This window comes from Rhinolophus ferrumequinum, chromosome 4, assembly GCF_004115265.2.
Source record: "Rhinolophus ferrumequinum isolate MPI-CBG mRhiFer1 chromosome 4, mRhiFer1_v1.p, whole genome shotgun sequence".
Lineage (NCBI taxonomy): Eukaryota > Metazoa > Chordata > Mammalia > Chiroptera > Rhinolophidae > Rhinolophus > Rhinolophus ferrumequinum.
In genome coordinates this window covers 103,909,062-103,935,400 of record NC_046287.1, presented here as the reverse complement: position 1 = coordinate 103,935,400, position 26,339 = coordinate 103,909,062, and the positions used below count along the sequence as shown (strand labels likewise).

General features: G+C 37.5%; 1 protein-coding gene across 1 annotated transcript in view; it reads left to right on the top strand.

The window, feature by feature from the left end:
- The first annotated feature begins 6,823 nt into the window (after positions 1–6,823).
- ZMYM5 (zinc finger MYM-type containing 5) overlaps positions 6,824–26,339 on the top strand; it is a 31,377-nt gene continuing 11,861 nt past the window's right edge. Inside the window, exons 1-6 of the mRNA XM_033104176.1 lie at positions 6,824–6,987; positions 7,924–7,992; positions 8,271–8,329; positions 11,553–11,625; positions 17,263–17,755; positions 17,995–18,088. Of these exons, the coding sequence (XP_032960067.1) occupies positions 17,273–17,755; positions 17,995–18,088 (577 nt within the window). The 5' untranslated portion in view covers positions 6,824–6,987; positions 7,924–7,992; positions 8,271–8,329; positions 11,553–11,625; positions 17,263–17,272. The remainder of the gene's footprint in view (positions 6,988–7,923; positions 7,993–8,270; positions 8,330–11,552; positions 11,626–17,262; positions 17,756–17,994; positions 18,089–26,339) is intronic.

The window sequence follows — 26,339 nt, the reverse complement described above, 5'->3', positions numbered from 1 at the left end:
AAAAAAGAAATGTGAACACTATTACCCTTTCTGGACAAAATGTAAAACAAAATTAGTGAATTACATACTGGACTCAGAGTTGGAAAAAGAACAACATAACAAATCTAAAAAAAGGAAGATGAAAATATAAATATCAAAGCAATAATAATATATTCAATGACAAGCAAATATAGAAGATAAAAGTAACCAAAAACTTAATTTGAAACGACTAATAAAGTAGACCACTGACACCATAGCGAGTACATGTATAGTATAAACAGTAGTCAGAATAATAAATAGGACATAACTGTAACTCAGTTTCTATAAAGAAAGCTCCGTGAATAATTTTATGTCAACAAATTTGAAATCTTAGATTAAATGGACTATTACCAAGAAAAATTAAAATTACCAAAATTAACCCAGGAAGAAATAGGAAATAGGAATATTTTTTAAACTATTAAAGAAATTAACGTAATAATCAAAATGCTCCAAAAGTAACAAATCCAGATGTTTTTAAGAGAAAAATATTTATTTTGAAATTATTTGAAACCTAGATAATTGTATTTAAATAGTACAAAAGTTCCTATACACGCTTTCACTCAGATTCACTGATTGCTCACATTTTGCAACATCTGCTTTGTGACTCCCTTTCACTTTCTATATGCACATTTGGTTTTTTTCCAGAATGATTTAGGTTAGTTGCAAACATAATGCCTCTTTGCCCTTAAATTCTTCATAACGAGAGTATTCTCTTTCATAAGTATACAAGTATGGAATTCTATTGATACAATACTATCATGCAGTATTCAGATTTTATCAATTGTCCTAATATTTTCCATCATGGCAACTCCCCCTCCCTCACCCTAATCCAGGATCTGGTCCAGGAAAAAGTGTTGCATTTAGTTGCCATGTCTCTTTAGTGTCCTTCAGTCTCGGATGGCCTGGATGGCCCCTTGGCCTTTCTGTCTTTTGTGACCCTGACAGTTTTGAAAAATCCCAGGACAGTGATTGTGCAGACAGAGCCTGAATTTTTAATGTTACCTGGGTGATTCTGGCCAATAGCTTAATTGCAAGCTTGTGAGACCCTGAAGCAGAGGGAAGACCCTGAAGCTATACCTGGATTTTTAACTCACAGAAACTGGGAGATAATAACTGTATTAAAAAGAAAGAAATGTATTCTTTCACAGTTCTGGAGGACAGAAAGTCCAAAATCGGTTTAACTGGGCCAAAAGCAAGGTGTTGGTAGGGTTGTGGTCCCTCTGGAGGCTCTCACAAAAAATCCATTCCTTACTATTTCCAACTTTGGGTGGCTACCACATACCCTAACGTGTAGCCACATCATTTAAATATTTACACCCATGGTCACATTGTTTTCTTGTTGTCTGTGTGTCAGGTCTGATAAAGATTCCTCTTATAAGGATACATGTAAATGCATTGAGGACCCATATTGATTATCCCATACTCTTCCTCAAGATCCTTAACTTCATTGTAAATCTTTGCCATATAAACAAACACAGATTTCAAAGATTAGGAACTGATATTTTTGAGGGACATTATTCAATTTATTACAGCTAGTGAGAGCCATTTAAAGCCGGCTCATGTGTACTTTGATTTTTACTTTTTATTCAAGTTTTTAAAAAATTATACGGTATTCAGATTTTCAATTTCTTCTTTGAATGTTGGCAGATTGTATCTTTCAAGGCATTGAGACACAAAACAAAGTTTTGGCACCTGGAGTGAGGTGATGTTGCTATATATGACAAAAAATGTGGGAGTTGCTTTGCAAATGGGCAGTGTGTGGAGCTGGAAGATTTTAAAGAGGGAAAATTTCCTGATTATTATATAATATTTTAAGTTACAACTTCTTTCTAAGTTCTGTTTTGGGCCTTTCCCATGTATTTCGACATTTTGTGTTATTATCATTTCATTTTTAAGTATTTCTTCCTTTCCTTGATGGTTTCCTTTTACCCCAAGTTATTTAGTAATCATTTAGGAGGTTGTCAAACATCTATCATTTATTAATTTTGTTATTAATCCTAAATTGTATTGGATTACAGTTAGAGAACATGGTCTGTATGATATTGATTTTTAGAGTTCATTAAAGATTACTTTATGGTTAAATCTGATCTATTATAAATTTTTTATTGTGAAAAGAATGTCTATTTGCTAATTGTGTAATTCTCCCTCTCTCTGCATCTATATCTATATATCTATATATATATATACACACACACACACATATATATGCATATACATGTATATGTGTAGTAACTTAATTGTTTGTTCAGACCTTTAGCCTCTCAATTTTTAATATCCTTGATCTATGAATTTCTGAGAATGAATATGTTAAAAATCTTCATATAAAACTGTTTATCATTTCTTTATTTTGCTTTACAGCTATATTGTAGTGTTATATTTGTTTCTTAAGGCTGCCATAACAAACTACCACAAATGTGGTGGCTGAAAACAACGGAATTTTATTCTCTCACAGTTTTGGAGGCCAGAATTCTGAAATCAAGTTGTTAGCAGGGCCATGTCCCCTCCAAAACTCTAGAGAATTGTCCCTTGCTTCTCCCAACTTCTGGTTTCTCCAGGCATTCCTCGGCATGTGGCTGTATCACTCTAATCTCTGCTTCTGTGTGCACGTGCACTTTTCCTTTGTGTATTCCCTTCTAGTATTATACGGACACTTGTCACTGTACTTAGGGCCCACCCTAATCCACGCTGAAATCATCTCAAGATCCTTAAGTATATGTACAAAAACATTTTTTCCAAATAAGATCACTTTCACATGTTCTGGGTGAACATTTTTTGAGGAGGGCAGTCTTCAATCCACTATAAGTGGCACATATTAAGTGCACATATGAATGTCACGGTTATACCTTCTTGTTTGGCTGATTATAATATACTCCTTACTTTACATATACATATACACACATTAACATATGTAAATATATACAGAGATACACATATGTATATATCCTGTGTCATGCCATGGGTAAATTAGGTGGCTTAGGGAAGTTGTTGATTAAAAGTTGCATTGTCTGTTGGGAAATTAAAGATGATAAAATCTGCTAAGAATTAGTATGTGGTTTATTATTATATCACTATGTGCAGGTCGTTTTAAATAATGTCAGTGGTAAAATACTTCTTAAAATTATCTTGTGTCAGTCTATGTACTAAAGAATAACTAAACAGGTACTGTTGAACAGTTAGAATAATCCTGAAACTCCTAGTTAAAATATTTTACTGCTTATCATTTGATAAACATTGTTTTTTCCATAGAATTAGGAAAACTCCCAATACTCTTATCACCCTCAGTACACTCAGTTAAACACCTTTATATTGAGAGTAAGTTTCTAACTCTAAATCATTAGAGATTGCTTCATAGGCAGTTTAGGTCTCCAGTTTAGGTCTCCATATTACTTCATTTAAACCAATAGATTAGAAATAAATAATGATAGCACTGTCATAGTAGAGATGAACAAACAGAATTTGAGTAATCTTATTTTTGTTACTGTATGTGAGTACTAGGGTTTTTCTGTGTTTAATGACTGTTTAACAACAACAACAACAACAAGGGAATGTTAATTAACATTGATCTTTTGATAATTTAAGACTTACTGCTAGTGAAAGGCAGAGAAATATTGTGACTAAGAGTACCCTTTCTGGAGCCAGATCGCCTGCATTTGATCTTAATTCTATCATCAGCTAGCTGTGTGATCATAGGTAAATTACTTCAACTCTTTTTTTTTTTTAAAGCAAATGTATTTTTTTAAAGGTTTTTTTTTTTTTTTTTCAAGATTTTTTATTGGGGAAGGGGTACAGGACTTTATTGGGGGAACAGTGTACTTCCAGGACTTTTTTCCAAGTCAAGTTGTTGTCCTTTCAGTCTTAGTTGTGGAGGGCGCAGCTCAGCTCCAGGTCCAGTTGCCGTTAGTTGCAGGGGGCGCAGCCCACCATCCCTTGTGGGACTCGAGGAATTGAACTGGCAACCTTGTGGTTGAGAGCCCGCTGGCCCATGTGGGAATCGAACCGGCAGCCTTCGGAATTAGGAGCATGGAGCTCTAACCGCCTGAGCCACCGGGCCAGCCCAACTTCAACTCTTTCAGTCTCAGTTTCGTCATCTTGAACATGTGGGTAATAGTAAAATGTGGACAACAAAAATACTTGATAGGAGTATTTTTAGTATGTAATGCATTATCATACATATGACACTTAGAATTGCACCTGACACATAGTAGGTGCTTGATAAATTTTATATTTTATTATTAATTCCCAATTTTCTCAGTGGTACATTAAGAAAAAAATTCTTTACAATACCTCATGAATCAAAAAAATCTTCAATGCAAAATTAGCACATCATTGTAATACAAAAAGAAAAGATGTAATGCTTGAAATCAATATACAAAATGAATAAGCCTTGGAGAAAACGTACTTGGAACCAAAATTTATTGTTGGACAGTGGCTTGGTATAATATTCTGAAATCATGATCCAATATTATACGGGATATCATAAGCATAGATCAAAACATTTGTAGGAGTGGAGGATTAGAGAGAAAAGAGACTAAGGGTATTAATGATTATCTTAGAACAAAAGAAGTATTTTAAACAATAAAATAATGAAGAAAACTTATTAGGAGAGAAAGAACAAAGATTGAAAAGCTTAAGATGACTGATTGGTTTTTCGATCTTTCTTTCCTCTCTCCTAATAATAAGATGAATACAGTGACTTCCTATAAGGTTCTCGGAAATGATGGAAATATTCAGTGTCTGATATGTTACCTGCTAAGAGTGAGAGAGTTTAAGTAACTTGACAGCTGGTGAGAAAGTTAAGATTCAAAGGCAGGCAATCTGGCTCCAGAAAGTGTACTTAGTCACAATGCTTCTCTGCCTTTCCACAAATGGTGAGTCCTTAATTATCACAAGATCCGAAATAAATTAACATTGTCTTATTACCAGTTTCACAAATTATTTTTATTTGGTTCTTACAACATCCTGTATTATTCTATTACAAAATAGCAAGTGAGGCTGAGGGAGAATAAGAGACGGTCAAGGATTTGTAATTAGTGGTGGACCAGACAAGAATTTGAATGCAAGTCTTCTGCCTTCTGAAGTTCAATGTCATTCAGCTTTATCATATTGCCTCTTTAGTTTGCTCTTGTGGTCTGTACAGAAACCATTGTGACTACCTTTACTAAAGAAAAATTTAGAAAATGAATTTTATATGACATTAAATTTATTAAAGTATATTATCATCACCATGAAGACTTTTCCTTGTTCTAAATTTTCAACATTCCCTGAAATCATGGCAGCATATAAAGGTAAGAGTTTTCGTTGGAAAAATGGACCTGGTACTCCAGTGATTATCAGGGGAAATAAATGTTATCAATTTTTCCTCTTTGAAGAGTTTATCACTGTCAGACAATGGTGAGCAAGACAGTGCTTGGGCAAATATATGACATGGGGCTACTGAATCTAACATTTAACTCTGATAGACTTTAAATTGTCTCTACAGAGCATTATTAACTCAACTTATCTATGGCTTTGCTTAACAGTAAAGGGAAGATTATAACCTATGACAGTTATGAAAATGTTGCCAGTATGTTTGTTACTTCGTTTACTTCCAACCAACAATTGAAGACTGAAAAATTAAAAATCTTGGTGGCATTACGAATGTCCACGAAATACATCACTATGTAGGAAAGATGATCCAGGACTCTCATCAATCTACGAAGATGCTTTTGTCTTACATGATTTGCGTCTGTCACTCAATAAAGCTGTGCCTTTATCGCACCCCAGAAGTAATGAAAGAGGGCTCAACCTCTTTTGTAAAAAATCATGTTATCTGTATTTCCGGATATAATGGACGAACAACGAACTTCTATTAAACCCAACTCCATTACTGTAATACCACTCACAGCCGCTAGAGTGAGACGCAGGAGGACCGCGGAATCACCCAGGGACACGCGTGCGCCCCCGGCCCGTCCACCCGCCGGGGCCCGGCTCCAGGAACGCCCGCAGCGTCTCCATCTTGCCGGGTGGGGCGGGCAGCGGTGTCTGGGTCGTCACCCCCGTCGCGCCTGTTTCCGGGCGCCGACGCCGACAGCGGGGTTGTCCCTTCGGCCGAATGGCGCAGCCCAGCGGGAACTTCCCGGGATACCTCGCCCAGCCCCACGGGCCTGGTTCCAAGTGGGTCCCAAGTTCCGCCCCCCCGCCACCGCGGCCCCGACAAGATGGAGAACGTCGTCTCCTCCCGCAGCCATAACGGCGGTGGGGCCACTGCTCCCCACCGGGCTAGGCGCGGATGGACGTGCGTCCGCCCCAGGAACACTCGGGGACGCCTTCGCCCGCCGCCCGCTCTCCGCTTGGCCCCGCAGCACCCCCTGCTCGGCGGCCCACACGGGACATGAAGGAGTTGGACAGGGAGGACGTTGGGGACACCGAGGACACTTCCCTCCCCATGCAGGGCCGTTGGGAGCCGCCATAGAGGCCTGGGCATACCCGCCTTAGAGTCTCGGGCTGTCCCGGCCCCGGGGGAGGCCCCCGTCCCCAAGGGACGGAGTCCACAGCCAGTACCCCGGCCACAAAAGTCGGGCCGCCTAACCTGACGGACCGGGTGGGGGCGGGACGGGAGGCGGGGGCAAGGAGGGAGGGGACGCGGCCGAGGGCTCGGTCGGGCGGAGAGGGGTGCCAAGAGACTGAAAGCGCCGGGATATGTCCTGCGCCTGATGGACAGCCTCCCGGGCCATCCCCTCGAGGGGGTCCTGAAGGAAGGCCGACGGAGCCAATGGACGTGCCCCGGGCGCCTCGCCCCGCCCTCCACACCAGCCAATGGGGCTGCGGCGGGCGGGGCCTTCCCGGGCTCGGCCGCGCCGCCGCCTTCTCCGCCTCCTCCTGCTCACCAGCGCTAAACCCGGGACAGGACCGAGCGGAGTTGTGCGCGTTGCCGAAGGGGGTGGGTCGGGGGAGGGGAGATTCGTTCCGCGGAGCCGCAGCCAGAACCGGGTGAGGCTCGTTCCCGCTGTCTTCGCAGTTCGGGTCCGCCGATGGTGGGGGTGGCTGGCGCAGCGCAGCCACGGGAGGCGGAGGCGGCCGGAGAGGCGGAGATGGATGAGGGCGGCCTCGGAACCTCCCCCCGGCCCGGGACTAACCCCCGCGGCGCGGCCGCCGTCGCCGCTGCGCGTCGAGCCTCTGGAGCTGCTTCGGGCTCCACTCATGTCATGGGCGCCGGCGTGTGCGGCCCGAGGGCTGCGGGCGTGCGGGCGAGGTCGGGAGGGCCGGGTGAGGACGCGGCGTGGGGCGCCTGGGGCGGGGGGCGCCGGGCGAGGGGTTCGCGGGTGTTTCCCTTTCAGTGCGGGGAGGGAGGCAGGGGGAGGGGCGCGCGGGGCTGCGCTGGAGCCGCAGGCCTCCAGGTGTTGGGGGACGAGAGTCTGTGTCTGCTCCGGGACCCTCCTGCGCGCTCCTCCTCGGATCTTATTGGGGAGAGTCTGTAATGGCGGACGGGGGGGGGGGCAAGTCTCAGGCCCAGCGCCACTGCTGGGGCAGCTGTGGGAGAGTCAGCCCAGCCGTGACGTGAGCCGCCCCTACCTTCGAATTGGTGCCCGCAGTGACGGGGGTGACGCCCGGTGGGCCAGTTTGCAAGGGAATACCATTCCGTGGCCTGGAGGTAACGTTTGTCTCCCCGCACCTTTCTCAGAGCAGGCTTGGTGCGGTCCGCCTCCCGTTCTGTGGTTTGAAAAAACAGCCTCAGCTTTGTCTAGTGTTTGCGGTTCCTGTAGTTTTTTTAACCTGGTTTCTGCACCGCGGCGGGGTGGGGAAGGGCAGAAGAGCGCTGAAACTGCTTGACTGCTTGTCCCTTTGCTTCCTCCCTCTGGTGGTTGGGATTCGTGCTGCCTCCGGGTTGGCTGTAAGTAAACCATTTTCCATCTCCTGTCATTCTAGGACCAGGAATCACCTTTAGGCCAGCCTGGTGAAACTTTGGCAGAAATTAAGGACGCAGACATCGCTTTTGTGAGTAATTTCATCCCGCTTTTCTGTTGACTACGTTGAGTAGGATCGTAGCATGTTCTTCTGTGGGATTTACTTCCCTATCTTGATGGCCAAGAGCTAATTGCTTGGGTGGACCCTGTCCCCAGAGCCAAGCCAGGGCAATCACTGGGAAAGCACTGGGAGTGGGTGCTTATATTTACACCATGAGTATTTTCTGGAGTGCCAAAATAGGTGTTAAAGTTAGTTCCATTTTACATGCTTTGCATTTAACAATTTTTTTCTTCCTTTCCAATGGATAGAATTTTCTCTTTGCTGTTGGGTTCTGAAAAAAATCTACTGACTCTTCTGTTGTTTTAAGGTTAGTGGAGAATTTTTTTTGTATGTTTCTATCTTATATTTGAGGGAGATTTATGTTTATGTACGCTGACAGCTCTCCAGCTAGCATCACATCAAGAGATAAATAATCTAGTTCTCACACCACTCGTGATTCTGAGATTGATAGTGACTGCATGATCCTCCCATTAGGAAGTTAATTTGTTTTTTTCCTTGTTATCAGAAAGTAATCTATTTGGTGTTCATTTTAGTACAATAAAATGCCCAGTTCTCTGTTAGCTAGTTAATGGTTTTAACACCAATCTTTGCCTGAATCAGTAATTGTATTAGGAGTGTCAAAATGGTGGCTTAAAAGAAAAAAATCTGATTTTACATTGTCTGGGATCCTGTAAAGTGTTTGGTCTGCCTATTTTGTCCTGTCAAGCTGATCGAACAGTTTTCCCTTGATCATCACAAAGAAACTTGTGATTAGTTTATCTCCTACCGTAGTATTCATGTCTTCCCTTTGCCCTTGTTGCTTCTTGCCAAACTTGGCTTTGCACCTACTGTGTTATGCTTCACAGCACCCCTCTTCGGTAATTAGACTTAGGACAAGGTGTCAGGATAGGGAGTGCTATTCTAGCTTTTCGGAGTGGACGTTGTTCAACTGGGTAATTTTCCTAGGGTATCTGAAGTGGTGATAGTTAACATTCCCTATAGTTTGGGGAGATGGGGGTGTGGGTATGGTTCTAGACATGTGATGGGCCTTCATAGGGAAAGGGGACTAGTTGGGACAGATGGACAAGGTAACAAGTCCCTGACCCAGTTATCACTTAGAAAAGCCATTTTTCTCTGCAGTGTTCTTAGGGAATTTGCAGCATGGTGTGTTACAAAGGATCAGGCTTTAGTCCCAGCCCAATTGGGGTACACATCTGCTCTCTTACTTTGGTGAGTGCAAACTAAGTAACGGTCAATAAGTGAAACTTTATTATGCACATCTTACTCAATTAAATGCACTCTTATTATGAATATTTTATAAATGAGTAAATTATATTTTTCTTTCCAAGATTGCTGTGAAGATTGAAATGAGGGCTAAACTTAGTAAAGTGCCTGGCCCATAAGTTAAGGGACACGCGCGCGCGCGCACTTTGTTAATGGTAGCTATAATTCTTATGCTCTGGTTTTTTTTTGTTTTGTTTTTTTGCTTTATTTCCTCAGCTTTTATCTTTTAACCCTTTTACTGAGTTTTCCATTTCTGCTAAACTTTTATTTTCCGGAAGCTCTTTTTTGTACTAGAAAGGATAATTTTTTATGGTCTTCTGCTCATCACTTATCTAGAGTATTAATAGTTTTGTGGTTTTTCATTTTACATTTTCTTTTTCCTGCATTCTGTCTTTGCTTTGTTTTTATTACTTTTAGCTATTTTTTTTATTGGAAACTTTCCTCATGTATTTCATAATTCTTAGCTGGCCAGCCTCATGATCAAGAATTGGGAAATAGAAAGTACTTTGGAAGAGTGAGTGGGGCTTTCAACTTGGAGCTTCACTGTTGGATGATTCTTTTGGCCTTTTGATGGGGAACCTCTTGAGTCATTATTTTTAGGTCTTTCCTTTTTGCTGGTTTCTAATCCCATAGAGAAAAGTGTTTCTGAGGAAGAAGTCTTTCAGGAAAGAGTCTGCTGCCTGGAAGATAGGAGTGTGGATATAGCTCTCTGGGAATCAGTGGGAGAGTAGGCATTTCATATGCATGGTACTGAAGCATTCACCCATGCTTGGTGAGCCCAAGACAAAGGTTCTATCCTCTAAAAACAGTAAAAGTCTGGGCTTGTGCCAGGGTGGGGAAAGACCTGTTGACATCAATATGGAGGGAGGGAAAGGATGTAGAGGTTTCCCTACCTCATTTTAGCTACTCACCTCCTATTCCAGGGACATCTGCAGCTACAGGTGTCTGAGCTTTCTGAGGATTCAGCAGCCTAAATCGAGAAGTTTCTCAGTCTTTTCCATCACTATTTTGGAGTTTGGCAAACTTAGGTCAGCAGAGTTAGTTAACTACTCATGCATGTGCTCTTCAGCTTGTAAAATTTTGCTGCTTTTGTCTCTTCTTTTTTTTCCTGTGTGCTATTTATAGAGGTTTAAGAAAGAAGTATAGTTGTGTGTGATCAGTCTACCAACTTAATCTCTATTGATTTTCTAGAGGCAGTAATTTTTTACTTAGGCACTTCAGTAATTCTCTTGCTATTCGTGGTAGTTGTTCATTTGATTCTTTGTTTTCCTGTCTCATTACAGGTGTCAGTACCTCCAGAATCACGGTACACCTTTATTTTGTTTATGATTTTAACCAAATAAAGGTTGTTTTGTTTATGGGAATGCTTGTAATACATACTCAATAAACATGCAGGTGGCTTTGGAGTTGAGATTATTTTTATCTAAATATACAAATGTTTTTATATTAAGAAAGATCTGTTCTGTGACGATGTAAGTGCATAGAGGTGCCATACAACTAATTTGTGATCAAAAGCAGTTCTGGAGCATACATCCTAATTATCTTTTCTAGAGCCTAGAAAATATAGGTGTGCTTGTAGATTGCCAAAAATGAACCTTTGAAATAATAATTCAGTATTTTAAAATACTTTTCTGGTGATTTTAATTTTTTGTAGGTTCGTAAGCAGGTTAGTTTACCTTTCTTATCACATGCTGATCTTGTCATATAAATATCAGCATTTCTATTTTAGCTTGTTTTTAAGTGGACTCTTTAATATGTAAGTTCTTACTTGTACATAAATATACATAAATATAATTGAATATTCAATGGATACTAAATTATTCAACTTAATGGAAGATGATCTCAAGAAAATTAGTAATACTCAGTTATAACTTACTCTGCAAAAAAATTTTTGCAACTTCTAAAAAGCATATTTTAAAAATTATGACACCAAACTGTTCATTTAAAAATGGTTAAATGGGGCGGTGCATTAGCTCAGTTGGTTAGAGCGCGGTGCTCTCAATAAGGTTCCCAGTTCCATCCCCACGTAGGCCACTGTGAGCTGCGCCCTCCACAACTAGATTAAAACAACTACTTGACTTGGAGCTGATGGGTCCTGGGAAGAAACACTTAAATAAATAAAAGTTTTAAAAAAAAAAAAAGGTTAAATGGCAGTTTTATGTTATATGTATATTTCACCACAGTTTTTTTAAAAAGTAAATCTAGCAACCTTCAGGAAATACTGGTATAGCTCGTTTTATTGCACTTCGCTTTATTATACTTCACAGATACTGCGTTTTCAACAATGTCGAGACAAGACCGACCCTCCACCAACAAAAAGATGACTTGCTGAAGGCTCAGGTGATAGCATTTTTTAGCAATGAAGTAGTTTTACATTGCGATGTACTTTTTTTAGACACAACACTGTCGTACACTTAATAGACTACAGTATGGTGTAACATAAGCTTCATGCACACCAGGAAATCCAAGTTTGTGTGACCCCTTATTGCCACCTTCGCTTTACTGTGGTGGTCTGGACCCAAACCCATAATGTCTCCGAGGTGTGCCTATAAAAACAACTATGAGATGTTACTAAAAGTAACTCAATGCAATAGGGCAAAGTACTCTTATTTATATGTTTGTTTTAATGTTAACTTATCTTTACCCCTAATTAAATACCCTATTGACTTGGCAAGGTTGTTAACCGTTACATAGAGATAGTTTGCGTTTAAATAAGAGTCCTGCTTGGGTTTTAGCCTAAGGTTTTGTATAGTGGTCAGGTAATTTTGTATCTATCTTTTGTGTGCAGATTTTCCTTTGATTTTACATTACTTGATTTTCCATTTTCGTTGTATCATACAAAATGAAAATGAATTAAATACTAAATAGTTATAATTCGTATATGAATGATACGCCACAAGAACACCAGGTAAGTGTTTAAGATTAGATGCTTGTTGAAATGTTAGAATGTAGGCAGAACATTTGCCTGAATACCATCTCATGGGCAGGGATGTAACATTTTTTGCACTCTTTATTATGGTCCAGGAAGACTAGGGACTTACATGTCCAGTTGTCTCAGTAGGAACCTTGGAGTCATATATTTACAGTTTACAGTTTAGAAAACTAAAACTCATTGAGGTGAAGTAATTTGCTAGTGCCACACAGCTAATTAACTAAGACATAAATTTTTCTCTCTGTTTTTGAACAATATAGAAATAGTAAAAACTTTTCTGTACTCTTGTGTTTATGGAATTAAGAAAGTGTTTGATGGATAAATTGAATGTACAATGGCTTTTAGTAGTGGTTTCACTGTTTTGTAATCTGGGTCATCTTTTTTCAGAGGTAGATGACTACAATGAGGTGAGCATACAGAGTACCCTTTGTATTATTTTCTTAGAGAAGATTCAGACGGACCTAGCAGCTACCCCCAGAGAATACTGTGGAGTCAGCTGTAGCTGTCTTCCAGAGATTGTTCTTTTCTGTTTTAGGCAGATATAGAAAGGACTGAGAGTTCGTGTATAACAGCTCTTACATTTCATAAGTCAGTTTAGGCTAAATTATTGCCTCTTTCCTTTGAAAAACAACCACATAATACGCTTACTGAATTAGTGTTATCCATGATCTCAAGTTTTGTGTTTATAAGCCTTTTAATTAAACTGGTCCTGGAGATTTGTTATTTATCTTTGAAATCCACTTACTTGAATGTTGATTTTGTTTTAATTAGTTCATTGTAATAAAAGAAATGTAAGTTTTAAAAATTCTTTTACCCATTAGTCACATAGTGGCTATGAAATAGATCCTGGAGTCCAGTTTCCTGGATTTGAATCCTGACTCTGGCCTTGCCAGCAAGGGCGACTTGGGCAGCCCAGGCAGATTCCTTATCTTCTGAGTCTTGGTTTTTAATGAGTAAAGAGGGTAAAGGAATAGTTCCTACCCTCATGTAAGCGTTAACTGAATTAATATACGAGTATCTAATGGCGCACAGCATCTATTACGAATAAATGTTACCTAGTACATGATTATAATTATTATCAATTAAAATTACTTGGAAAGATTTTAGAAGAAAAATGTTACTTGATCGTATTTCAATATGAGGTGTTTAAAATGGAATGACTGCCATGGGAAATGAGTTGGGGTTTTTTTTGTTTTTTTTTTTTAATCATTCGACACCCATATGGTTCCCACCTGCTTCACTCTTGAGTTTCTAAGAAAATTGGGTCCGGCATGTATGAACTTACCTCAGCTTTCCAGATAGAGGAGATTTCAAATTCATGATCGGTTTCACTACCACCTGTGCTCATCTTTCACCTGCTTATTAGGCTTGCTTTATTGATTATTCACTTCTCCAGATTCTTCAACTGTGTCTCTGTGTTGGGTCCTTTCCTTTGTTATACTCTGGTGCACAGAGGGTACACAGAAGTGTTTGCTGAATAAAACAGTGGTTAAGAATTTGGAGCCTAGAGTTACACCCCTGAGTTTTAGTCCTGCTTGGGCTTACCCGGAACAATTTAGTTAGCTTCTCTTTCCTGATCTGTAAAGTGGATTAAATTATACCTATGTCATGGGGTTGTTTTAGAATTTTACATAGAAAACACGGCATCTATGTCTGGCAATTCCTGGACAAGGACAAAAAAGATTCGGAAAAATTTAATCGCATAGTTTTGTTGGAAGCAGAGAATTTGAAAAACTGACCAAAAGACTAGGAAAAAAGGGATTGGACAATAACAGTCATTTTACTAGCTAGAAGTTTATGTGTAGTATAGTGATTATTTGGACTCTGGGTTATTGGTACTTGATAGACTTTTGTTACTGTTTTCTGTTTCAAAGGAAGACTTAGGTATTTTCCCCCTATAAAGGGTGAGGAGGTTAAATTGAGTACAGCAGATCCTTGAATAATGTTTCGTTTTAACATCGATGAGATGCTATAGGAACTTAACTCTTGTTTATATCAGTTAGCTGATGGTAAAATGGTTTCATTCTATGTCATTTTGCTTGAAGTCACAGAACCTTTTTTTATTAAGATATTTTATTTATTTATTATTAGCTTCAGGTGTACAAAACAACATTATGATTAGACATTTACACCCCTCACACAGTGATAACCCCACCAAGTCTACTACCCATCTAACACCGTACATCGCTATTAAAGTATCATTGACTATATTCCCTATGCTGTACTTTACATGCCACGACTATATTTTTAAAATTATACTTGATATTTGATATTATTTTATTTAGTTTCAGATGTACCATGCAGTGGTTAGGCATTTATGTAACATATGAAGTGATCCCTCCGATAAGTCTAGTACCTATCTGATAACTTACATAGTTTTTGTAATATTGTTTACTGTATTTCCCATACTGTATTTCACATCCCTGTGACTATTTTATAACCACTAATTTGTGCTTCCCTTCACCTTCCTCACCCATCCCCCCAACCCCCCTCCCAATTAGCAACCATCAGTTTGTTCTTGTATCTATTAGTCTATTTCTGTTTGTTTATTCTGTTCTTTAGATTCTACATATAAGTGAAATCACTTGGTACTTTTCTCAGTCTGACTTATTTCGCTTAGCAGAATATCCTCTAGGTCCATCCATGTATTGCAAGTGAGAAGATTTCATTCTTTTTTATGGCAGAGTAATGCTCCCTTTTATAAATGTACCACAATTTCTTTATCTAATCATCTATTGATCATCATTTCTGTAGTTTCCATATCTTGGCTATTGTGGATAGCGCTGCAGTAAACATAGGGGTGCATATATATATATATTTTGAATTAGTGGTTTGGATTTCTTTGGATAAATACCCAGGAGTGGAATTGCTGGGTCATAAAGTTGTTCTATTTTTCATTTTTTGAGGCTTGTTTGTTTTTTTTGGTGTTGAGTTTTATGAGTTTTTTTATAAATTTTGGATATTAACCCCTTATCAGATACATCATTTGCAAATACCATCTTTCCCCGAAAATAAGATCGGGTCTTACATTTTTTGCTCCAAAACATGCATTGGGTCTTTTTTTCAGGGGGGTGTCTTATTAAAAATCATGCTAGGGCTCATTTTCCGGTTAGGTCTTATTTTGGGGGAAACACGGTGCCTTCTCTCATTCAGTAGGATGTCTTTTTGTTTTGTTGATGGTTTCCTTTGCTGTGAAAAATCTTTTTAGTTTGATGTAGTCTCATTTCTTTATGTTTTCTTTTGTTTCCCTTTCCCGAGGAGATATATTGGTAAAAATATTACCAAGGGTAATGTCTGAGAATTTACTTTCTATATTTTCTTCTAGGAGTTTTATGGTTTTGAGTCTTACATTTAAGTCTTTAATCCATTTTGAGTTTATTCTTGTATATGGCGTAAGCAGGTGGTCCAATTGCATTTTTTTGCGTGTATCTGTCCAGGTTTCCCAGCACCATTTTTTGAACAGATTGTCTTTACTCTAATGTAAATTGTTGCTTTCTTTGTCATAGATTAAATGACCATATAGGCATGGATTTATTTCTGGGCTCTCTATTCTGTTCCATTGATCTGTGTCTGTTGTTATGCCAATACCATGCTGTTTTTATTACTATAGCCTGTAGTATAATTTAATATCAAGTAATGTGATACACGTATCTCCAGCTTTGTTCTTTCTCAGGATTTCCATGGCTATTTGGAGTCTTTTCATGGTTCCATATACATTTTAGGATCATTTGTTCTAGTTATGTGGAAAATGCCATTGGTATTTTGATAGGGATTGCATCGAATCTATAAATTGCTTTGGGTAGTATATGGACATTTAAACTATTTTTTCTATTCATGAGCATGGTATATATTTCCATTTATTTTTATCTTCTTTAATTTCTCTCTTTGAGGTCTTATAATTTCTGAGTATAGGTCTTTTACTTCCTTGGTTAAATTTATTCCTAAGTATTTTATTTTATTTTTTTGATGCTATTGTAAATGGGATTGTTTTCTTAATTTTTCTCTCTGTTAGTTCATTATCGGTGTATAAAAATGCAGCTGATTACTGAATATTAATTTTGTATTGTGCTACTTTATCAGTTCTAATAGTTTTTTGGTGGAATCTTTTGGGTTCTCTAATATCATGTCACCTGCAAATAATGACAGTTTTACTTCCTTTCCCATTTGGATGCCTTTTATTTCTTCTTCTTGTCTGATTGCTGTGGCTAGAACTTCCAGTACTATGTTGAATAAAATTGGTAAAAATAGACATCCTTGTCATGTTCCTGATCTTAATGAGAATGCTTTTAGCTTTTCTCCATTGAGTATGATATTTGCGGTGGTTTGTCATCTATGGCCTTTATTATGTTGAGGTATGTTCACTCTATTCCCACTTTGCTGAGAGTTTTTATCATAAATGGATGCTGGACCTTGTCAAATGTGTTTTCTGCATCTGTTGATATAACAGTACGATTTTTTTTTTCATTTTGTTTATGTGGTGTGTCATGTTGATTGATTTTTGGATATTGAACCAATCTTGCATACCAGGAATCAATCCCACTTGACTGTGGTGTATGATATTTTTAATGCATTGGTGAATTCAGGTTGCTAATATTTTGTTGAGGATTTTCGTATCTATGTTCATTAGGGATATCGGCCTATAGTTTTCTTTTTTTATAATGTCTTTGTCTGGTTTTGGAATCAGGGTAATAGTGGCCTTGTAAAAGGAGCTTGGGAGCTCTTAGATATTTTGGAATAGTTTGAGGAGAACAAGTTGTTTTTTTTGTTGTTTTTTTTTTTTTTTTTTTTTAATGTTTGGTAAAATTCACCTGTGAATCCATCTGGTTCAGAACTTTTGTTTGTTTGGAAGTTGTTGATTACTGATTGGATTTTGTTGGTAGTCATCGGTCTGTGCAGATTTTCTGTTTCTTCTTGATTCAGCCTTGGAAGATTGTATGCTTCTAGGAATTTGTCCATTTCTTCCCGATTGTCCAATTTGTTGGCATGCAGAACCTATTGACAATGTTAAGTGAGGGCTTTTTTTCCCTGTTCTCTGTCTCTTACAGGTGCTCTGGCATGGATAAATGCTCAATGGGAGGATTACACTTGACTGAACAGACTCCTGTTTTATTAGAGAGTAAAATGATGGCAGCTAGTCTCATGGACGTAGGAAATTCATTTGGTGGCTCAACTAGTCCTTTAGTCAGTAGATCTAGAAACTCATCGGTGGAGGAGGATGACGATGATGTTGTATTTATTGAATCTATACAACCTCCAATTTCTGCTCCAGCAATAGCTGATCAAAGAAATTTTACATATACTTCATCAAGAAATGAAAAGCTACAAGGAAACTATTCCACAATTCTTCCTTCCACAAGAGATTTGGCTTCTCAGAACGGAAATATAAGTGAGACAATTGTTATTGATGATGAAGAGGACATAGAAACAAATGGAGAGGAAAAGAAAAATTCTTCCAGTTTTAATGAATGTGGACTTCCTGAAACTAAAAACAGAACCAAAGATTTGGATTTCTCCACTTCCAGTCTTTCAAGAAGTAAGGTAAATGCAGGAATGGGTAATAGTGGTATCACTACAGAATCGACTCTGACATTCAGATTGCTAATGTTACAACCTTAGAGACAGGTGTGAGCTCTGTGAATGATGGGCGAGATATGAACTTAATGATTACTCATGTAACATCACTGTAGAATACCAGCTTGGGAGATGTCGCTAAAGGACTTCAGTCAAGTAATTTTGGTGTTAATATACAAACATACACCCCATCTTTAACTTCACAGACCAAGACTGGAGTAGGACCTTTTAATCCTGGTAGAATGAATGTGGCAGGAGATGAATTTCAGAATGGAGGACTTGCAACTCACCATAGTCCTGGTAAGCTGTGAGTGGTCTTCTACCCCATGTAAATAAATTTTTGGCTGCTGTTTAGTACGCGTATCTATTTTATTTATGTTCTGTATGTGAAATATTTTATTTCTCTTGACTCTTAGATTAAGATAGAATATTTTACTTAATAAAACTGTAGTTTACTTGGTCTCTGAATTTTCAGGAATTTAATCTATTTTGCCCAATGTGACTTACATCTAAAGTGTTTTAATTGAAAAACTCCATAACCATTACCATCACCCTTGTCTATTTTAATGTAAAAATCAGAATTAAAAGATGGATGATAAACTGAAGGAGAATATAAAGTAAATTTACATAGTAATTGAATTGAATTTATAATTACTAACTTGAAATTTCAAGTTTTCCTTTACAAGTGTTTACCTTTGGACTGCTTGTCTGTGATTTTCGTTTTTAAATCAACATTTTATTAGTTACTTCATTTTAAAAGTTTCTTGCCTTTAAATCAGAGACCTGTATTTTAAAAACCTTTTATGTGGACGGTCTTCTGATAAAATTAAAATATAGTAAAAGTCATTGAAAACTTAGACATTTTTTTTGTGGCTTTTTCATGACACATTTGAGGTTGGGGGAGCATTTTGTTTTTTTGTGGGGGAGTTGTTGATTTTGGTTTTTTGGCCATTTTAGTGTTTTTAACTATTGACCAACTCAGAATTTTGGGAAAGGGCTGAAATGTAACTAGAGCTCAGAACCTAATCACTATTGCTTTAATGAAGTGCTAGTTTCTTTTTTTCCTTATTTTATTAATCTTTTACTCTGGTCATGAAAATACTACGTAGTTACTAGAGAATATTTGGAAGCAAGCACAGTTAGACATAAGTAAATAACATCTGTTACTATACCCCACTAACTAGGAGTGACCTCTGTTAAAATTTGGGTTTGTTTGCTTTCAGTCTTTTGCCTCTGTGGTTTTAAAAAATGATTTTACTTATTCTAAATATTAGTATGTTATGTCATTAAAAATATAAGTTTCATGGCTATGATATATTTGTTTGTCTGAGATACCTGTTCCTCTACTTTGTTTTAGCATTTATATGGTTTCCCATTTTTTACTGTTGATTTTTTGTTTGTTTGTTTGTTTGGGGAGGCGGGGCTTTTGCACTTGGCACCAAAACTTGACAAGTGGTAATTTCTTAAAGGTTTTCACACTGAAGAGTTTTAAACTGTATAATGAACTTTTCATCCTCTATTACATTAAAATCCATTGATCTTTGAATGGATCTTTACTTTTGTATAATTTTGTAATATTGTGCTTTGGTTATTTGCAAAATTTGGATTCACTGATTTATCCAGATTTTCTAAATGTTGACACTAGAAGGCTGTCAAGCTCACAGTGGTGGTTATAAGTTTTCAAAGGTTCTAATTTTCACTTGAGAGCTCAAATTTTCTTATTGGCATCAAATACTGTCATTATTCTTGAAGTGACAGGCTCATTTGATTTATTATATTTTTAAGAAAATATCTGTTGATAACCAGTTTGTCAGTCATTCTTTCAAGTAAAAAGGTATTTCATGAAAAAAGGCTAGGTCAGCTTGCAATGCAACAGTTTTGTAAGTGCTCTTCCACTTTTCCTTAAGACAACCATTGTACTTTGGAATGAAAACAGAAGTGGTTTATGCATATTTCCCTCTTCATCATAGAATATTAAGATGTAATCAAAGTGTGAAATTTAGTAAAATTAATACTAATTTTTACTGTTTGATCAAGGACATCTGTTGTATACTAAATAATTTAAGTGGCTTTTGTCCTCGGGTCTTCGCAGAAAGACTAAATCCTTGGAATTTCCCGAGTAATAGGAATGTCTTTTCTATTGATGAGCCCTTTGGATCACACCTAAATTTGTGCTGAGAGATGATACGGCAAAGGCTGAGGAAGGGTTATTAGAAAGACCAACCATGTGATTAGAGTGTTGGGGCTTTGAGCAGGACAGGGCGGCAGGAGTTGAGTTCAATCACATGCGGTGAATAATTCTACCAGTCATACCTATACAATGAAACACCAGTATAAACTCTACATTGAAGCTCAGTGCAGCCTCCTGGTGGGTGAACTCTTTGGCGTGCCAGGTGGGGGATCTCACCTGATTCCATGGAAAGTGGACACAGAAGCTCTGCATTTGGGATCCTTCCAGACCTCATCCTATATGTCTCTTCATTTGACTGGTCCTCATTCGTGTCCTTTGTCATAAAACTGATCGTAAGTATACAATTTTCCTGAGTTGTGTGAGTCATTCTAGCAAATTATCAAACCTGAGGGGTGTCTAAGAACCTACCAGAAGTCCGGGTGGCATCTGAAGTGAGGGCAGTCTTGTTGGGGACTGTGCTTTTAAACCTCTGGGGTCTGATGCTATAACTGCATGTGGTTGGTTAGCATCAGAATTCTATTGACCGCTGGTGTTGCAATAACAGCTGTAAGTGAGATTTCACTTTTTCTTTTTTTTTTCTGCAAGTGTGAGATAGTGAAGAAAACTTAACTAGTACAGTTTGGTTCCACTGTCAGCACTTTTACCCATTGTTGCCTTTGCATCAGTAGTGTAAATGCCAACATAGTGAGAAGGGCAAATAATCTTAGTATTATTATGGAAATATTTTGGCCTCACAGATCGCACTTTTATTTCTTTTTCTAATACAGTCTTGAACAGAAGTGGTAGGAATTTAAAGCCTAATCTTGTTCTTGACTTGGGGTTGGGGGAAGCATTTGACAATTAATCTTTATATAGTAGTATATGAGTTATATGTGTTACATATACATCATATTAAAATTAGCTCATGTCAAATATAATTAACTATGTTTATATTGTATTTATTAATTGCTTGGTTGAGGTTTTTCTAGTTTTTGTAATTGTAAACAAGTTTCTCTGAAATTTGGCATACTTGTCTTCTTTTCTTGAGAATAGTTTCTATAGGTGGAATTGCTAAATCAATATGTCAATGTATTTTTAAAGCTTTTGATGGTTAATGAAAAATTGCCCCCTTCAGAAAACTGTATTACTTTCCTAACAACACAAGAGTTTTTGTTTCCATGTTGGAAGCTTTCCTCAGGGATATGAGTGTTATTTAAAGTTTGCTAAAGTGATCACTAAAATGTGGTATCTTAATTTAATTTATATATCATTGAGCTTGTAAAATATATTTGCAAACTTTTAATGAATTTGTTCATTCATGTTTGTCATCCATTTACTATTATGTACATCTTTTGTTTATTGATTAAGAGTTAAGCCTGAGAGATCTCTATATTGAATAAACTTGCCATCTCTATATTAAAAGCGGTGTTAAACTTAAAAGCAATTAAAGAAGATAAGATGTTGAAGACTTGTAATAATGTCCATTGAAAGTCATTCTTTTAGATCTGTTTCTTTCTTTCACTCTTTTTTTTTTTGTTTTGTAATTATTCCCTAAATTTTATGTAAGACTGAATTCCATCTTATGTACATACAAGCTTTTAATTGGAGTTAAAACCAGAAGACTTGCCATGTATTTCTTTTATATTTCAGTATTAACCATTTTTCACCTTCTAGAGTAAATTGAAATTTGGTGTTTAATGTTGAATATGGTTAAATAAGATGTTTGTCAATTTAAAAGCATAGCATAGACTGATATTATACAAAAGCATTCTGTTGTTAGATGTTATACTATCATTTTACTCAAATTGTGGGCATAATTGAGACTTGGGAATGTTATTTGAAAATAGTTTTGATTACTCCTGGATTTTTAAATTCTTGTCAACCCTTTATCTCATTAATCCAAAACTATTTTATGTTTTTGTTACTTTCTCATCATGTAAAGAAAGTATCAGTGATTTTAAAATGTAACAAAGCAAAAAGGCACAAATGACTCACTTGATACTCATAAATGAAAACGTTTTTGTTCATAACTATGTTCAAGCTATTTTGTTTACGGTATATGGTACAAATTTCTATTATCAATGAAGTATGGATGAATTTACAATGTTCCTGAGTTCTCAAAAGTTTCATTTTGTGGGACAAAAGTTACAGAACCAAATCCTTTGAAGAATAACATTTAGTTTAGAATTCTAAAAACAATGTTCACCCAGTTGTCAGGTGAAGAGTAATGTTAAAGATACATTTGCAACTTTCTTAAAGGTTAAATCACTCATGGAAAGGACAGCCTTTCTGTTGTTCTTGTTGCTGTTTTTCACTCTTTGTTTACTTGAATGTAGCATAGTAAAAGCTGTCTCATTTTAGTATTGTCTAGATTTTGTTTTTGCTTGCTGTCAGCATTAGTAAAACTAACCAATTTTTACCAGAAGACTAATAGAATAAGATGGCAGCAATTATATTATTATTGTTATTATTTAGAGTCAAAGCTACTCCAGAGTGTCTTACTCTAGTTGCCATATGCTTCCCACTTGTATAAATTGAAGGTTTTCCAGCATAGGAAAAAGAAAAAAATAAGAGCAAGATGAGTATTTCTAGAGTTGAGTTATTTAAATCTAGGGTTTATAGGTTGAAATTTCACATAAAATTAATGCCTCTGCATGACGTGTACATAAAACTAGGCATTCTGTTTTAGGATTATGTCCATTAGTGTGGATCTTTGAATCATTTAATCCTTTCATTAAGATTTAGGATAGATATTTTTCAGTGAAAGTTCTCCGCTCATCACATACCTTTTATATCAACAGCAAAAAACTCAACCTGGAAAATACCTAAACTTAGAAATTTTTCTTGCATCTATGTTGTATTTTTATTGTGTTTTACACATTTCTGATCATGATACTGATTTTGGGGAGTTCTGTTTGTGATGATAATAGAGTAGGTAATTCCTGTCTGTCCTGCAGAGAGTACCTAGGGGGAAGAAAACACAAAATATACAAAGTGTCTATTGAAAGCATCACAGAGCTACAAAGACAGTGAAGAAAATTAGGGTTCTAAGATTTAAGAGATGAAGCCTTGGAGAAGTAATATGTTAGATGGGTCTGCTTTTCTCTTATGGGTATGTGTTCAATTCCAGAAAAGGCTGCTGAGAAGGCTGAGAATCTTTAGAGGAGCTTTCAACAGACTCACGGGCCCAAAAACAGGGATACTGGTTAAAAAAAAAAAAGAGAGAGAGAAAAGAAACAAACACAAAAACCTCTTGACCTTTGGATTGGGATGCTAACATAATCCAGAGCCTCAAATTTTGTAAGTTTTTCATGTAAAAACAATAAAAAGCAATCAGGGATATATGAAAAGACCATATGACAGAAAATCAAGAGAGAAAACGCAGACAGTAGACATGAGCCCAGATAATTGGGTCATCAGACACAGGTTTTAAGAAACTATGTTTTAACTGTAGCTTGGGTACAGCTGAAGAGAGTATGAGTGAGCTGGAAGATATATCAGAATATTATCCAGACTAAATCATAGAGAACCAAAAGGGTGGAAAACACAGAAAGGAACGTGAAAGACCTACGACACTTGATGAAGAGGACATGTAATTAATGTCCCAGAAAGAGGAGTAAAGAAATGAGGTAGAAGAGGTGCACCTGAGAGTTCTCTAAAATCGAGATAAAACATAAACCTACAAATTCAAGAACATTTGCGAATCCCAAGTAGGATAAATACCAAAGAAACCATTAAAAGACAAGTACAGAAATCATAGTCAAAAATTGGAAGTAATCCACTTGTGCATTGACAGTAGAATGAATAAGTAGTATTAGCTACACATTGGAATACTTTAAACAATGAAAAAGAATGAACTAGTACATGCAATTGTTGAATGAATCTTACAGACAAGATGTTGAGTTAAGGAAACTAGACACACAAGAGTACATACTATATAATTTCATGTATGTGAAGTTCAAAATAAGATGAAACCAATCTTTGAAATCAGAATAGGGATGACTTGTGTGAAAGGAAGTTATTGAGTGGGAAAATACCTAAGATAGGCTTTTGGGATATTGGAAATTTTCTGTATATTTATGTGGGTATAGTCATTGTAAGAAATTTCATTGAACTCTGCACTTAAAATTTATAAACTTTATGTGTATGTTATTTATTGTAACAACAAACCCGACAAAAAACCCACTGAAATACTGAAAGAACTTTTTACCTACAGACCCAACACTAAAGAAACACTACCATTTTTCCCCAAAAATAAGACCTAGCTGGACAGTCAGTTCTAATGCGTCTTTTGGAGCAAAAATTGTTATAAGACTCGATATTATTATATTATAATATATTATAAGACCCGGTCTTATAGTAAAATAAGACCGGGTCATATTAATTTTTGCTTCAAGAGACTCACTAGAACTGTCTGGCTAGGTTTTATTTTTGGGGAAACACGGTAAAAGGCTGTTCTTTAGGCAGAAGAATTTAGTTGCAAGAAGAAATGAAGAACACCTAAAAATCAAATAGTGGATATAATACTTACTGGACTTCTGGGCAAATCACCTAACTTTAGGTCTTAATTTTCCTTGCATATAATTATGAATTTGGATTAAAGAATGTAAGCCCCTTATCTCTCTGTTTTTTTTTTTTAGCAAGAGAAATTAACCCCACATACATGAGAGAATCTGAGACCCCCCCCCACATGTAAGAAAGGTTCAGAGATAGAAAGGGAAAGTGGGTGTATAAGACATACTGAGCTAGGAATGAAATAAGGTGTATTGGGGGCTTTCAGGGTCACTGCAACATGATAAGAACAGACGTTTAGTAAACAAGTTTGCCCTGTCATATAGGTGGGTTAACAAGAGGATATTGCTGATAATCTCTTATGGACAAGGCACCTAATTCAAGTTCTTCCAGGTAGTTAAAGCAAGTGGTAGAAGTTTCTCTTGAGCCCGAAGCTAAAATTGCCCTTAGCTGAACATAATCTGCATATCACATAAGCACATCTTTGGGCGACTATCTCTGAACCCCCACACTGTAGGAAAGGCCCAAGCAGGTTCACAGGTTACTTAACACACATTACCTAGGGCTTCAAAGGCAGGCCCTCGAAGTAGTACTATCTGGCGCCTTGCCAGCAAACAGTTCCCCAGCAACTCCAAAGAGGTACCTGACAAGCCCAGCCCTACTGGGACACTGAAGTCCCTACTGGGACACTGCAGGGCCTGGCTGACCTGCACCAAACCACGAGATCACGTAGTTGTGTGTTACAGACATGGGCCAAAAAGTGGCCCGTTAACTCCCAGAGTCTTTTGTTCCTTAACTGGCACTGCGCCTTTTAGGAGCCTACCTTCCTCATGGGTAAAATGGAAGGAAATAACCTTGCAACACCTAGTTTTTGGAAGAGAATGAATGAGGCTCAGGTAGGCAGCAGCTCTGGTTGAGCTTAAAGCAAGCAGCCTGAGTTTGCAAACTCCAGAACCACACCTCCCACACTTCGTTCCTCTTGTACCTCCAAGGAGCTCCTGCCTCCTTTCACCAACTCTTCCGTACCTTCCTATTAGACCTCTTCTAGTAAAATTTATTCCAGGGATAGGGCGTGGAAGAATTTGAGAGTCCTTTAAATTTAACCTGGAGACACTAATACCAAAAATTGATGAAATAAGAAACTTAAAGGAACCATTTGCTTCATGTATTCACCAAAGCTAAAGTGAAAAAAATTTCAGAATCCAGTTAGTCTTCAGCAGTATAGGTGATATCTCACTTTCCAGAATTTTATATAAATATGCCCCCTTTATGCAAGGATAAGTCCATAAAATTACAAGGCCTAATGTTTTTGTGTTCAAGGTTCTTATTTCTCCCATATTAATGGTAATGACAACTCTTGTAATGGTTGACTGTCCTTTATTTCTATTTATTAAATTGACTTCATTATCCAGGTAATATGCAGAGAAGTTTGATCCTGGAATGCCATCTGTGTTTATTCTATAGATGAGTATGTAATTTCTGTTTTCTTTGAAATGGTTCAGAATGATGATGTTTTCTAAAGGAATGGCTTAGAAGTGAAGAAACTTCTGAGTACTAGGTGATAAAAAATTTTATTGGCACATACTTCATATTTGCCAGCATGTCATCCTGTAGAATGAAATAATTCTTTTTTGTTACTTGCTGTTTTGTTTTTGCCTATAAGGTAAAAGATACCTAGAAATAGGACAAAGAAAATTAGAAGCCGTGGGTGGGAATTTAGAAATGAAAATGGAATTGTTAGTGTTGGTAATACTGAGAGAGGTCTTTGGAGCTGTTATAGGTGGAGGGGCAATAGATAGGCCTCTTCCTAATGACAAAAGCTATTTTTGAAGAGAGATGACAGAATAATTCAGTCTTCTAGGGCCTTGT